At 49.1% G+C, this 15,652-nt stretch overlaps 1 protein-coding gene across 1 annotated transcript; it reads right to left on the bottom strand.

Annotated features, from left to right (window-relative positions):
* Positions 1-160: 160 nt before the first annotated feature.
* Positions 161-11,053, bottom strand: SERPINF1 (serpin family F member 1). Its single transcript, XM_081116112.1, has 8 exons — positions 10,811-11,053; positions 6,570-6,658; positions 5,123-5,321; positions 4,089-4,244; positions 3,491-3,694; positions 2,266-2,408; positions 1,066-1,276; positions 161-607 (listed from the first exon to the last, which is right to left on the bottom strand). Exons 2-8 carry the CDS (start codon positions 6,648-6,650, stop codon positions 348-350), a joined length of 1,254 nt encoding a protein of 417 aa, XP_080972238.1. The 5' UTR covers positions 6,651-6,658; positions 10,811-11,053; the 3' UTR covers positions 161-347.
* Between the last annotated feature and the right edge of the window lie 4,599 nt (positions 11,054-15,652).

Below are 15,652 nucleotides of genomic sequence, written 5' to 3'. Positions count from 1 at the left end.
GGAAATGCCCTCCTGGGGGCATTAGTGGTCCTAGTATGTAAACATCCAGAGCAGAGGATCAGTCTCTGCCTTATACAATGCAGATAACTAAAAGTTCTTATAAATGGTGACTTTCTGCAGAGTTTAGATAGACCCAGGCTAGAAATGCAGGACCACAAAATTCCTAAAGAGCTATTTATTTTCATATTAAACTTAATATAGCTCAAAATAGGAGGGGGGATAGGGTAACAAAAGTTAAGGATAAAGCACTTTTATTGCAAAGTATACATTGAAACATTATAGGGGCAGCCTTCATGTAATGTATAATCTGCCATCCCTCTAGGGTTTTTAAACATCAAACTGGAGCATTAAGTGCCCCTGGGGTCCAGAATTTTGCCTATGAAGAGAAGGGCCCCTGTGTCCGTGTCCCTCAGTACAAAGATGAAAGGCTGGTTAAGGTGGTAGTCCAGGGGGAAGGTGAGGCGGGCAGGCTGGAGCCCTGGGCTGGGGGTGGCGCCTGCTCCATCCTCATTCCACTCGAAGCCAGCTCGATGTTCCACTTGAGTAAGTTTGATAGATTTGCCCGTGATCTTGCTAAAGTCTGGTGAATCGAACAAGGATTGCAGCTCTGCAGAGATTGAGAGAGATTTCCATTAAAACCCTGTCTTAGCCAACACCCAAGGAAGAATACAGCCCTAATTCCTAAATCCTGATTCAAGGAGGTAAGCAAGCTAGGAGTGGAACACTGCTCTTGACCTTTTGTGAGGTACACAAGACTCTAGTTAAAAGTTGAGTGATTTGCCCAAGAGCACACAGCAATTGAGGTTAAGATTAGAAACCAGATCAACAGACCTGTCCGGATAGGCAGTGTTCTGAGTGCCTGTTATAGGGATGTGTCATCGTGGGGCTGAGGAATGAGTCTGATAAGGCGGTTCATTCTTCTCCTCCAGAACTATGTATGAGAATTAAGGAATCATCCATGGCCTCCCTACTAAGGCCTGGAGCCTTTGAGTCCTGCTTAGCGAGATGGAAGGCTCAGAACTCAACCCCACCCACCCCGAGAGCAGAGGAGCCTTGCGGACATACTCATCTCCTGCAGGGACTTAGTGACTTCGCCTTCATAACTCAGCTTCAGCTTGGGGATGGTCAGGACCGCTTGGACAGTCTTCAGTTCTCGGTCTATGTCATGAATGAACTCAGAGGTGAGGCTCTCTTCTATCATGGTCAAGTTCTGGGTCACTTTCAGAGGCAGGAAGAAGATGATACTCATGCTTCCAGTCAAGGGCAGCTGGGCAATCTGGAACAACAGGGAGGAGGCCACATGGGTTAGTCCTTCAGAGCCTAGGAGCCTGGAGATAGACATGCGCACACACATCAGTTGCCTTCTCTCCTATGGTTGGGCCCTGTCCCTGCTTTCCCCAGTGCCTGATCTATTTAATGGTTACTCCTCTAGGCTATTGCTTTCTGGCAGCAAGATATTTACTAATGTTCGTTCAAAAAGTTGACTTGTCTTTTCTTCCCTTGGCCTGATCCCACCTGAAGTTAATCTGCTGAAAGAATTTTCTCCTGTGGTTCTAAGGAGCTAGAATTGTCTTCTCCCAAGGTTTATCTGCCAACAGTTACTGAATATCTGTTATATAGAGAGCCCTGGCGTAGAAATGGGGGCATTGAGCACAGCAACACAGAAGCAGCAATAAAATAGGTCCTTTGAGCGGAGGTTCTTAACCTAAGGTCCATGGGACAAATGGCATCCCAGGCCCCAGTAGCCCCTGAAATTATATACAGAAATGTGTGAGTGTGCATACATGGCATTTCTTTCAAGTATTTCGGGTGCTTTGTCAGATTCCCAGAGAAAAAGGTTAAGGACTACTGACTTAGAATTAAAAGCAGTCAGGTAGATGAGAAAGACTTAGAAGGTCAGCAGTTTGGAGTTTGTGACAGTTTTTGAAAGTTTGGCTTTGAATTCCAGAAATAAAAGTGCAGCACACAAAAAAGAAAAAGAAAGAAGGAAAGAAAAGACAAGAAAACGCCAACATTTGAGTATCTACTCTGGAGGGCCCCAATTTCACAATAAGGTAATTTCACATTACCTTATTAATTCTTATAAGCAACCCTGAGAGGGTAAGTTTCTCCCCACCTTTATTTTGGGTGGGGGGGGGGAGAAGCTCTTAGCTTGCTGCAAGTCACACAGTAGGCAAAATTTAGACTGCTGTTAGATCTCAAAAGTCATTCTATTTCCACAACACCACCTGTAAGTCTTTTTTCTCTCTCCCCACCCCTACAAACCTTGCAGCTCAGATCAGAATCCAAGCCGTAGCGTAAGACAGCCTTAGGGTCCGACATCATGGGCACTTTCACAGTCTTCTCTTCATCCAAATGGAAATCCTGGAGGGAAGTCTTTCTGGGGTCAAACTTTGTTACCCACTGCCCTGGAATGAAATAAAAGGAGTGCCCTAAGCCCCAGGAGACCAGAAAGGCACAGGGACCATGCTGAGACCAAAACACAGTGTTGATTGCCTGGCTAACAGAATCTTAGTTGCCAGAGGCCCCGACATATCAGGCAATAAGTAAACTCAGAAGGAAATAACGTTGATTTTATTCATTTGACTGTCAGGATTATACAAGTTCCATTATTGCCTGGGAGAAAAGGAAACTGGTTTACGGTTCCACAGTGGTGTGTCTGGGAGACGGAATCAAAGGAGGCCGGAGCTGGACATCATGTCATGACCCCTCTCATAGCTGAAAAAGCACTGCAGCCAGAGAGGTGAAGTCACTTGCCAGGACTCACACAGTGAGTTGATGATAAAAAGTCCCTTAGTTCAGCGTTGCCTTTACCATGCTGGCCCGGAACCGCTGCTCTCCCTTCCTGGGGATCAGCGCTTCAGGCCAAGCTTTTCTCTAGGAGTTTAGGGTCCATTCTTGCTACTGCCTCACAGGCGGTTATAAAGCATTTTAAGGGGAGGTTGCCTAAAATCCCAACCAAGGCTTATCTGAGCGGGGCTGGCCTCACGGAATAGTCTTGGGTGCATTGCCACAGCCCAGAAGAATAGAACCAGCAGTGGTTTACCGGGTACCTGCAGTGTCCTGGGCACAGTGCCAGGGTCGATGTGAAGGTGGGAGGGGACCTAGAGTGCCTCTGAAGTGGATCGTCCCCATGTTAGAGATGAGGAAATAGGCCCAGAAAGCTTGTGCTAAGTTCTATAGCCAGTAAAGGCAGAGCTGGGCTTTGACCCTCTTCTGACTCCAGCCAGAAATCTAACAGTGCCTGCCCCAAACAGGCACAAGAGGGGTCATGCTTTTGTCTCTCTGCTAGTCTCTCCACAGCCTCTTACACATCGTAGGCCTTGGATCTGGCATCAAGCAGGTAACACTCAGGCCAGTGCGTTTCTCAGGCCCTCCTCTGGCTTCACCTCCGGGGTGTTGAACTAGGTCTTTGACTTCCCCCCTTCCCTGGTCCTGTCTGACCCCCTCCATCCACCCTTGGCCAAAAGAGAAGTGGAGAAGGCCTCACCCTTGAAGTAGGCCACACCCAGAAGGAGAATGCTGATTTCACTGGGCATTTCCCTTGAGGACCTAGCAATCTTCCCTTTCATCTGGGCCTGCACCCAGTTGTTAATCTCCTGAAGGTCGGAGCGGGAGTTGCCGGTCAAGACTCTGGGCCTGGTCCCATAGGACTTTTCCAGTGGTGCAACAAAGCTGGATTTTATCCGCAGCTCTGGGAAGAGACGGAGGAAGGTTAGTGTCGTCTGAGAGCTAAACCAGCATGCCCTCTTTGAAAGCGTGCCAGGCTTAGGTTCTGGTTTACCCCTGACTTCCTGCCTAGTGTCTTCCCATGACTTGCTGGAACTTCGTGCCAGCTTCCCCAGGCGGCACTGGACAGGGAACTACAGATTTTGCTCATTGCTGTTTCTCTTCATGTTACTGGCCTCCCCCCGACCCTCCCCTGTCTCCCTCGCCCACTTCCTCTTTCTGATCCCCTTTGGGCTCACGGGGCCCCTTCCTGCCTACCAGGGCTAGGCCTGGCCGGGGCCGACATGATCTACTGTTTAGAAAGAAACACAGAGCATAGAGCCCCATGCTCCTCAGGCAGCCCAGGCTAGCACACTCACTCCTCTCAAAGACAATCCGGGAAGCACTCTTGAGGTTTTTCTGGGGGGCAGTGATGGAGGCAAGGAGTTCCTTATAGGTGCCATGGATGTCTGGGTTGGTAATCAGGTCGTAGTAGAGAGCCCGGTGAATGCTGGATTCTGTCCGCTGTTCAGCTCCTGCAGAGAGACAAGGATATGGGCTCGATAGCTGTTCCAGGGCCCAACTCAGGCCAGCTCCCATGTCAGGACAGGGACACTGTACACTTAGTCTTTTTTCTTCTGATACTGGAGACATTCTAGGTAGGAATTTGAAGGCAACAGAAGAAATAGAAATTTTTCTAAACTAGGCTGAAGGCATCAGGGCCAGAGAGATATAAGGTGGGAATGAGGGTGCAAGTCCCTGTGCCTCTCCCATCACAGCACCCACCAGGCTGTTCTGTAGTTACCTGCTTATTATTTCTTTATTTTTACTGATTTTTTTTTTCAGAGAGAGAGAAAGAAACATCGATCTGTTGTTCTGCTTATTTATGCATTCATTGGTTGATTCTTGTATGTGCCCTGACCGGGGATCAAACCTGCAACCTTGGTGTATTGGGACAACGCTCTAACCAACTGAGCTACCCAGCCAGGACCTGTAGTTATTAGTTTCCCCCATGAACTCAGCTGTGACCTGAGTGGAAGCAGGAACTATGCCCACTCGTATGCAGTTATAGCCCCAGAACCAAGCCTAATGGCTGACACATAGTAGAAGCTCATGTAAGGAATTAATGAGTATCAAAGTCACCATGTCAATAAGTGGTCCTAAAGCCCCACACCTGTGTCAGCAGTGCTCAGCACCCTCCTGGGGAGCAAGGGAATTGTGTGTGCACGGCCTTCAAGCTCTCACTTGCATGCTGGGACCCTGCTGGAGCCAGTCTCAGTGCCTCTGCACCCAGTCTCAGTGCCTCTGCACCCTGCCCTAAGGCGCGGTGTCTCTAGGGCTTAGCGAGCCAGAGATGTGCGGTGGCCAGATGGCAGCTCTAGGATCCTGGGGCTTTCTGTGTCAGAGAACTCACCCAGTGAGAGGGCGGAGAGTGCAGTGGCCACGCTGAGTGGAGACAGGAGCACATTGGCAGTGGGGCTCATGCTGGATTTCACGCGGTACAGGTCATAGCCAAAGTTGGAGACAGCCGCTGCCAGCTTGTTCACAGGGACCTTGAAGAAGGGATCCTCCTCCTCCACTGACACCCCCGTGGTTTCGGGGGCTGGGGAGCCCTGGATTTGAGTACAAGGACCAGTGGAGATGAGCAGTGGGTGACTGGTCTCCACACGGCTTTGAGTGGAACTGTCGTTCTAGCCCCCTGCCTGAGTGCGGTATGTTTAGCCTGACACTGGAATGATTTTGTGTCCCCTGATCATGCAGGAGCTCTCTGCTGGGGAGAGGAGAGGCAGCCCAGAAGAGAGACTAGCTGACCAGGTTTCAACACTAGTGACCTGTGAGCCTCAGGCCTGTGACATACTTTAAAATAAAAAAGGAGAGGAGCCCCCTCCTCTCCCAAGAAACCCTGTTCTCAGCCAGACCAGATTCCTGTTCACTCACCCTCGCTTACTGCTCCCAAGTCTCTACCTGTCAAGCCTCCCTGTCTCATGGCCCTGATCACCTCCTCCATCATAAACTTTCCTAGTTTGCCCCAATCTTAAGGGACTTTTTGGTTTTCTCACCTTTTTTTTAGAGTCAAATACCACATATATGTTAACCATCTGCTGTGTACTGACTGGGCTCTGTGCTATTTCTTTTCATTGGCGTCACTTCATGTCATACTTGCTGATGTATTTGATAACCCCCAAGGCTAATATCTCAAAAGACTGAGCTCCTTTAGGCAAGAGCTGAGTCTTTTATATTTCCACCCACCCCCAGCACCTACAGAGTAGTTGTTCAGCAGATGGAATATAAGTGACTGGCCACATGGCCCTGTAAGAATGGGTATTTTTTAATCCCATTTTATAGATAAGAAAACAAAGACTCAGGTAAAAGTGACTTGTCTAAGGTCACAAAGCTAGTGAGAAGTAGAGCAAGAATTTAAACTCCAACTCACAACAAAGTCCAGGCCTCCAGCCAGTGTGCCCTGGCTGCCCTGGCCCTCCTGAGGCAATAACCCCCCGGGCACATAGCATTGGCTCCTTAGCATCTGCCTTTGCAACCCAAATGCGCTTCCTCCGCACAGGAAAAAGACCTTTCCACGCTCTTACATCGGAACAAATATCCAAGAATACCACCCACTCATGACACGCACAGCGATGCGGGTGGCGAGGAAAGGTCTTCACTGAAGGGGCAGCCCTGGCCTGTAAGAATGCTTTTTGCCTTTCACTTCTGGGATCTTACTTTTGTCCCCACTCTGTTCTCTGAAAGGCAGGGCAAGACGTTTTTCTGTTTTGCTGATGTCTAGACATAGAGGCCTGAGCCCAGCCTGGAACCTGGGTGCTTGCTCACACCCCCACGCCCCCACCCCACCCACCACTGACCTCCGGGCTGCCAGCATTGTTCTGGCAGCTGCCGCTCCCGAGGAGGGCTCCAGTCCAGAGCAGTAGCATGAGGGCCTGCATGCCGGGGCCTGCAAGAAAGCAAGAGGTGGCAGGCAGTGTCCCTCACCCCCACCCTGCACCACCAGGCCGCCCTGAGCAGGGAGCTCGGGTTTCACAGAACTAGGCACCTTCCCTCCCCAGGCTGGAAGTGGACCCTCAGATCCCTCCCTCTCAGCAACTCCCTTCCCCTCCACCTGCCTCACGGCCCACAGTCATATCAGGTGAGCTTGAGCTTTCATCCCACTGTCTGTGTCAGGAGACCCTAAAGCCCCCAGACAGTGAAGATTCAGCAGTGGGCTCCTGTGTGTGGACATGGCCTAGCAAATGAACACGAAGGCTTTTCCCTGGAGGCACTTGACCAGCTCATGATATAGGAATTGGGGCAATATCTACTAACAGAATGGGGGCAGCATCTAGGTCTCATGTAAAATCACAGAATACAGAGAATGGAGGCATCCGGTCCAGCTCCTGCTATCCCCAAGAAGTTCTCGAACTCTCTCCTTGAACTCCTCTGGCCTGGAAGCCGTGGCCTCGTAAGGGACTCACTGTCTTCCCCGACAGGTCTGTGTAAGAGCTCTCTCTCTCACAGTTAGCAGTGCTGGGTCTCTGGTCCAAGAGCCTGGGCTCAAATCTCAATCCTGTGTCTTAATGGCTCTCTAAATCACAATATCTTCTCTTGTAAAATGGAAATCAAGTAGTTCTTCACTATTGTTATAAGGATTAAATTAGATGATTTCTTAATAGCACTTCCCAATGCAGAGATAGGTGAGCTCTCCAGTGGTCCCTGAGTGAAATGTGTCCCTGCAACTGGAACCCCAGGGCGCCCCCTCTCCAATGGAGAGCCAGGACTTCCTCCCCCGGCCAGCTTGAAAATAGCTCTTATGCCTCCGGAACCTTCTTTCCTTCAGGTTAAACAATCCCACTCTCAGGAAGACCACCCAAGCCCCTTCAACTCCCCAGCTGTGGTCTTTCCTGACCCGGCTCTGGTCTGGCCCCTGGACCGCAAAGGAAAAGGGAAACCTGGGTCCAGGGCTCTAGGTGCTCCACCATCCCTTACTGTCTTGAATTCACTGCATCTGTGGGCTCACTCTGGGGTCATGATGTGGGATGGGAAGGGATGAGGCAGCTGGGGGTGGTCACAGATCAGATCTTCCAAGAGACCTCTGGTTAGAAAGTAGGACAAAGTCTTGGAATGCTCCCCCTCCATCCACATTGCCATATCAAGAACATATAATCTGTCTTCCCTGCCCCTCACCTCCCCTGCAAAACACACACATATTCACACACACACGACAAGGGTCTCGAGCCTTTACATTACCCTTTCATGTACCCAATAACCCTCCCCCCACACACACACACACACACACACAACACATACTTTTCTGACTTTTCAGAACAAACAGGAAAGTTGGGAGTGCAGTGTGTGATTTTTGGCCAGAGTCCTTAAAATTAAGCCTGATGCCTGGCCGGGTGTGGCTCAGTGGTTGAGCATCGACCTAGGATCCAAGAGATTGAGGTTTGATTTCCGGTCAGGGCACATGCCCAGGTTTCGGGCTTGATCCCCAGCAGGGGGGGTGCAGGAGGCAGCCGATCAATGACTCTCTCATCATTGATGTTTCTATCTCTCTCCCTCTCCCTTCTTCTCTCTGAAATCAATAAAGATATATTTTTTAAAAAATAAGCCTGATAATCCACTGGACAACATTATAGAGCAAGAAAGGCAACAAAAGAAAAGATGACTGCCTGAGTGTGCCCGGCTTCTGGCTAGACTGCCAATGGGAACCAGCCCGCTTTCTTTGTCAACCCTGATCTCTGTCTCAGAGCGAGGAGCCCTGTCTTCTCAGCCAGCTGCTCTTCCACATGGCTGCCCCTGCCCCTCAGGGAGAAATCTTCTGTTGAGACGACGGGAAAAGCTTTCTGCAGTGCCAGATAAAGACCTTAACACCATCCAGGCTACAGCTGTTCTCTCCACCCAGCCAGCCCCACCCAGAGCTGGCAGGAGCCTTCCTTGCCTGAGCCTCAGGAGACTGGTTTATTGGAGACTGAAAACTCAGCTCCACAGGCGGCAAGAATAGAGGAAAAGCTGTTAGTTCTAGTCGCTCTGGCCAGAGTAGGGAGTTGAGATAGCAGCCAGATGTAGGGGTCATCCTGGGATAGTGTTTAAGCAAACTAAGTTCACAATTCCAATACCCTTGAAAGTGGGATGTCTGTGGGAGTCCCTACAGGGTCTGAGCCCAAGCCCCAGGTCCTGTGATCACCATCACCGTGTGTGTGGGCTCAGGACTGAAGATGAATTGAGGGACCCTGTTGGGAAAGACACATGGCTCCACAGCTGGCCCAGAGCCAGGCACGGGGACACATAGTATTAATGGCACCTCTGAATCCTCCACCTTAGCCCTGGGATGAGGGAAGTGGAGAGATTATCAAAAACTCCCTACAAGGGCAGTAAGAGGGCAGAGAGTAAGGGTCTGCGTGGAGGCCCCTCTGAGCACACACTCAATGCCCTGTCCAGGATGATTGCTCCATGGCAGCCACTGCCTGGCCAGGGGCATAGGGACAACGATGCCATTCTGTCCAAAGGGCAGTATTCCAGCCAGACTCTTGTCCTACCAGGTTGGGGAGGGCACAGGAGGAGGTAGTTATCCTCTCTGCCGGGCCGAGGTCAGGCCTTCCTCTCTGCCACATTGACCAAATCAAGAGACGCAGCCCGGCCGGGCGGGGCTCAGCGGTTGAGCATCGACCTAGGATCCAGGAGATCGGGGTTCGATTCCCGGTCAGGGCAGCCGATCAGTGACTCTCTCATCATTGATGTCTCTATCTCTCTCTCTCTCCCCCTCCTTTCCTCTCTCTGAAATCAATAAAGATATGTTTAAAAAAAGGAGACGCAAGGAACTGGGAATTCACGATCTTGCCTTCAAGCTGGGAAGATAAATTTGAGCCAAAGCATGTGTTTCTAATTAAACCCAGTTGTGAGACAAACACCATCCCTCCTCCTCCTCCTCCTCCTCCTCCCCCATTCCTCCCCCTCCCCTCTCTCCCCCTACCCCCCTCCTCCCCCTCCCAGAACCACAGAGCCTTCAAACTATGGTGGTGGACCTCATGGGCAGTGCAAGGAAGGGCACCACCCTCTCCCCTGGCTCTGGGAAGGAGATTCCAAGGGGGTCCCCTCCCAGCCCACCCCACCTATGGTGACTCCATCAGTCGCCAGGCAGTGTGTCTTATGAAGACCTGATTAAGTTGGGCCAGGGTGCCCATGAGGATCACCCCACACCCCAGAAGGACCAGCCTTAGGAGCAGAACTCCCCGGCCCCCTTCCTCTCCCACCCTCATCCTGGGGGCTGAATTCCCAGTGGATGGGCACGGGCCAGACAGTGATGGGGTTTCTGGGAAGCCTGCAGCTTTTCTTTGGCCCAGACCCACTGCTTGCTGTGGCCTGCCTCGGGGAGCGGAAGGAGTGCGGGCAGCATTCTCTCCAGCGCTGGCAGCTGAGCCCCCAAACCCCAAACACTGGCTGGGCTAAATACCAGTCTTTGTTCCTGAGAGGCCAAAACCCCACTGACCTCCCAGCTTTTACTGGCAGCTAATTTGGCCAAGAGAAAAGAGTGAGCACTGGATAGCAGGACCCAGCTACCCTCTGTCCCAGCCTCCCAGCGTGGCGCGATAGGCCAGCTGCTTGGCAGTGCTGGGAAGTTACCATTGAAATCAGCACCAGTTGACTGAAAAAGCGCCAGAGAGCTGAGCCCAAGCTAAGGCTGAGCGTCAGGATGGGCCGCCTCCCCAGCTGCCCTGGTGGGGGCACAGCTCCCCGACAGCCTCCGACCCTCGGGGCTACAGAGCGTCTTTGAGGTGCGGCTCAGTCCTGACCCAGCAGCTGAGCTCCCTGCTTCCCCCCCCACTACCACCCTCCACTGTTTCCCACCCACTTCATTCAAGTTTTTCCAGCCTCTCCTAGTGGTGAGTGGAGTTTGAGGATAATTGGGTCACCGCCCTCTGACCCCCAACTCCCTCTCCCTCTCTCATCCACTAACCCTGATGCCCATGCTGCAGAGCCTACTGCTTCCCCACCTCCTCTTCTTTGCACCCCTCTTTTCCACTCCCTGGGGTACCCTGCCTCTACCCTGTCCCCACAGCCCACGGGAGACTGGCAGGACAGGGGCAGACCGGGCAGGGAGCTGCTTTACCTGAGGGTGCGCTGCAGCTCGGCGCCCAGCTCAGTTCTGCACTGAGGGGGCTCCTGCAAGCACAAGAGCTTTTCTGCTGCCTCCCAATCCAGCTTCCAGCAGGCTTCGGATTACAGCTACTCCTGTCTTAAAGCGACCTGCACTCAATTCGGAGTCCGTGATTGCATCATTGTCTGGTGTTAACTTTAACCCACTGCTGCCCTTCCGGCAGGCACCCCGACGACACCCACATTCACACACCCTACTGGTCCACCTTCAGGCCCTAGCCTTCCTCACTGCCTGAGGGTCCACGCCGGAGGGCACCCTGGCCAGCCCAGGTGGGAAACTGGGCTGAGGAGGGGTCTTGCAGGAGGAGGCCCAGAGGCAGGCTAGTGGAGTGAGGAAAACACTGGCCTAATACTGGGGTTCTGGGTTTTTCCTGGTCCTTGGCTCTGGTACTAACTGGGATTTGGGGCAAGACCACTCTCATGGTTCCTCCCTTTCTCGGCTGAAAAATGAAGGGATGGCCTGGCCAGGTAGCTCAGTTGGTTAGAGCGTCTTCCCAATATGCCAAGGTTGCAGGTTTGATCCGCTGTCGGGGCACATACAAGAAGCAACCAATGAATGCATAAATAAATGGAACAACAAAATCAGTCTCTCTCTCTCTCTCTCTTTCTTCGTCTCCCCCATCCTCTCTCTAAAAAAAAAAAAATCAATAAAAAAATTTTTAAATGAAGGGATTGGCCCTGGCCAGTGTGGCTCAGTTGATTGAACATAGTTCCATACACTGAGAGGTCACTGGTTCGATTCCTGGTCAGGGCACATGCTTGGGCTCGATACCCAGTAGGGGGTGTACAGGGGGCAGCTGATTGACGTTTCTCATCCATGTTTCTCTCTCTCCCTTCCTCTCTCTCTCAAAATCAAGAAAGACATTTATTTTTTTAAATGAAGTGATGGAACTGGGTTATCTGGGTGCTTTTTCAGCCCTGGAATTCTGTAATTTTGAAAGGGAAGTAAGGAAAATATCTGACCAGAGGAAGACATGAGATGTACTATAAACATTAGTCCTGAGAGGAGCCGAGTGTGTGCCTGGCACCCACCTAGACACAATAGAAGTCACCTGGAGAGGAGAACACCTAGGCCCTGTCCACCTTGGGATGTTTAGGAACCTGCAATGTGGTTGTGAAACTAAAATACTGACATGGGAAATAGAGAATGTAACAAAATGTTTTCTAGGTAGATATGAGTCCTGGCCAGAGGAGGAAAGGAGATTGCTCTGGGATATTTAGGCTGAGGAAGAGAAATTTTAGGGGAACCTCACCTCCTGTGAGGTTCTAGGGAGCAGAGCTAGGGCCCCTGGGTAGAATTTTCCAGTGGACAAAGTTCAGCTTTATATAAAGAGTGTGTCAACAGTCAGAGTTCACTCCATTTACCAGAAAGTTGAGTACCTAGATACAAGGAGGGGAAGGAGTACATAGATGAATTAGACTCAGACCCTCCAGAAACTTACTGGCTGATAACAGAGGCTGATGTGGGAAAAGTTCATTTCAATATAACACAACACGTTCTGTGACAGCAGTCTTTAGAGCCACACTGTCCAATACAAAAGCCACTAGTCAGGTGTGACCATGAGCACTTGAAATGTGCTAGTCTGAGCTGTGATCTGCAGTAAGTGTAAAATACACACCAGATTTTGAATATTTAGTATAAAAAGAACAATGTAAACCATCTCAATTTTACACTGATTACATACACTGAGTTAAATTAGATATATCATTAAAATTAATTTCACCTACTTCTTTTTTAATGTGTCTACTAGAAAATCTTAAATTACATGTGTGGTCTGCATTGCATTTCTAGTGGACAGCGATGCTCTGCGGGGTATTGTGGCAGAGCGGTTGGAATATAGGAATCTAAGCTGCATCTTGAAGGATAAATAGGAGTGAGCTAAGCATAGAAAGGTAGGAAGGCGTGACTATCCAAGCAGATGAGTTAAAATTGGATCCCTGTTTCACAAAAATGAGCTCTATGTACATTAGAGTTTTAAATGTGAAAAACCATTTCTGTTTTTGCAGAACCGTTTAAAATGACTTTTTATTTAAATTATTTACTTTTTTTGAATGGGTCTTATGTTCACATGGTTCAAAACTCAAAAGCAACAGAAAGTATACAAATGAAAAAAGTCTTCCTCTCGCTCTTATCTTCCGTCAGGGTCTCCACTGCCTGGAGACAGCTGATGTTAATCTCTTTCCTAGGTATCCTTTCAGAGATACTTTTAGTGCCTTAAAAAGCAAACACAAACACATACACAACAGGAAAAATTGTAAATGTTTTAGAAAAATGTATAGATGGATATCTTTGTGATCTCTGGGTAAGAAAGATATTTGTTAAGACAATACACCAAAGGAAGCATGAATTATAAAAGATTGATAGATCTGGCAATAAAATTAAAAACTTGTTTTCATGAAAAACAAAATGAAAAGCAAGCCTCACACTGGGAGAAAAGATTTGTAACAGAGACAACTGATAGAAGAAATCACTAACTGGGATACAGAAGAATTACAAATCAGTAAGAAAAAGAAAATCAATTCAACAGAAAAACAGGACCAGGTAATTTAAAGAAGATGAATCTTAAATGGCCAATAAACTTATAAAAAAGGGTGTTTTGCCCTCACCGGTAATCAGGGGAATGCAAATTAAAACCATAATTGATGAGTGTATTTCAACCTCATCAGATGGGCAAAATTTAAACATCTAACAAAACCAAGTGTTGGCGAGGATGTGGACAACCAGGATCTCTTATGCGCTGCTGGCGAGAGCGTAAATGATACAACCAGTTTGAAGAGCAATCTGGCAAAGTTGTGCATAACTGTATGTGGCAGCTCTGGCAGTTAAAGGTAGGTAAGCCCAAACCCACAACTCAGTAATTCCACTCCTAAGCATGTGAGCTGAAAAGACTCCACATATGTGCACAAGGAAGTATGTAAAGACTATCCTAGCCCTGCTGGCGTGACTCAATGGCTGAGCATCGACCTAGGATCCAGGAGGTCACAGCTGGACTCCTGGTCTGGGCACATGCCCAGCTTTCGGACTCCACCCCCAGCAGGGGGCGTGCAAGAGACAGCCAGTCAATGACTCTCATCATTGATGTTTCTCTCTCTCTCCCTCTCCCTTCCTCTCTCTGAAATCAATAAAGACGTATTTTTAAAAAGAAAAGAAAAGAATATCCTAGAAGCATGATTTGTAGTGACAAAAAAATGGGAGCTCCCTTTATGTCCATCAATAGGAGACGAAATAAAGGATGGAAAAGTCTACAGCCTGAGAAATAATCCAGGAAAGCCATTTAAATCAACACAGATTTATCTCACAATGTGGAGTGATACAAATTGCAGGAGAATACAAACAGGATGATCCATTTATGTAAGACTTAAAAACACACAAAATGATACTATAGAGCACTTACAGATAAAAACTCATGTGGTGAAAATAAAAGAAATGCATGAAAATGAAAACCAAATTCAGGATGATCGTTCTGGGGGTAAGGGACAGATTGGGGGAAGGGAATGTAAGGCTGTCACTATATGAGAATTTTGTTGTTGTTGTTAATCCTCACTCGAGGATATTTTTTCCATTGATTTTTAGAGAAAGTGGAAGGGGAGGGAGGAGAAGAGAGAGAGAAAGAGAGATCCACTGGTTGCCTCCGGCATATGTCCTGTCTGGGGTGGGAATCAAACCTGCAACCCAAGTATGTGCCCTTGATTTGGAATCGAACCCTCAGCGCTTTGGCGCACAGGCCACTGGGCATGTGGGCCAGGACTATATTGAAAAAAAATTTTTTAATGTTTTTATTGATTTCAGAGAGAGGAAGGGAGAGGGAGAGAAAGAGAAACATCAGAGAATCATGGATCGGCTGCCCCCCGCACGCCCCCTGCTGGGGATCGAGCCCGCAGCCCGGGCATGTGCCCTGACCAGGAATCGAACTGTGATCTTCTGGATCCCAGGTCGATGCTCAACCTCTGAGCCACGTCAGCCAGGCTACTGAGAATGTTTTTTAAGTTGGGCAGTGGCATTATGTAATTCATTATACCTTTTGGTATGTCCCAATTATTTCACAGTAACTTATTAAAAAAAGAGATTTCTCTTTCGTCCGATGACCGCGGAAGGACTGTTTCCCTCTCCTACTGCAGAAGAGGGCCTCGGAGTGCTCTGCAAGGACTTGGCTCCTGCAGGTGGCCCCTGTCCCGAAGGATCACTCCACAGTCTTCATAGAAGTGTGAGGCTTATTTTTCATTTTGTTTTATGCTATTTCTCATGAAAACAAGTTTCTCATTTTAGTGCCAGATCTATCAATCTTTTATAATTCACACATCCCCTGTCACCTCCCCCCTTTTTAAAAGCACACCCTCCAGGCCATATCCCCTAAAGCCACTGCCCATTTCTCTGCTCCCCCTCACAGCTATTGATTCTTGCGTCTGCAGTGTCTTTGCTCCATTCCCTCCCCAGCCTCAAGCTTGCTTCTGTGCCCACCTTTGAAACCTCTGTCACCAAGTTCACAGGCGACCTCTGTGTCTCTGCCTTGGCCTTCTTGAAACCTTAACTTCACACCCTCCTGTTTTACTCCCACCTCGCATCGCTGCATCTTTCCTGTCCCCTTGCTGGCCTGATCCTGGGACCTCTTTCTTTCTCCCTCTACATCTCCTCTTAGGTGATTTCTCCCAGTTTCATGACTTACTTTTTATTTTTTATTTTTTTAATTTATCTTTATTGTTGAGAGTCTTACAGATGTCTCCCATTTTTCTCAGTTCCATAACTTTAAATGCCTCTGCATCCTTCCAGATATACATTTCCAGCCCTGACCAAAAT

Source organism: Miniopterus schreibersii (assembly GCF_964146895.1).
Source record: "Miniopterus schreibersii genome assembly, chromosome: 16".
Lineage (NCBI taxonomy): Eukaryota > Metazoa > Chordata > Mammalia > Chiroptera > Miniopteridae > Miniopterus > Miniopterus schreibersii.
This window is presented reverse-complemented; position numbering and strand designations above follow the sequence as displayed.

Coding starts and splice junctions, on each gene's coding strand:
- SERPINF1 (XM_081116112.1), bottom strand. CDS start 6,650: ATGCAGGCCCTCATGCTACTGCTCTGGACTGGAGCCCTCCTCGGGAGC. Junction 5,322..6,569: donor ACAATGCTGGCAGCCCGGAG/GTCAGTGGTGGG, acceptor ACTCAAATCCAG/GGCTCCCCAGCCCCCGAAAC. Junction 1,277..2,265: donor ATTCTGATCTGAGCTGCAAG/GTTTGTAGGGGT, acceptor CTGTTGTTCCAG/ATTGCCCAGCTGCCCTTGAC.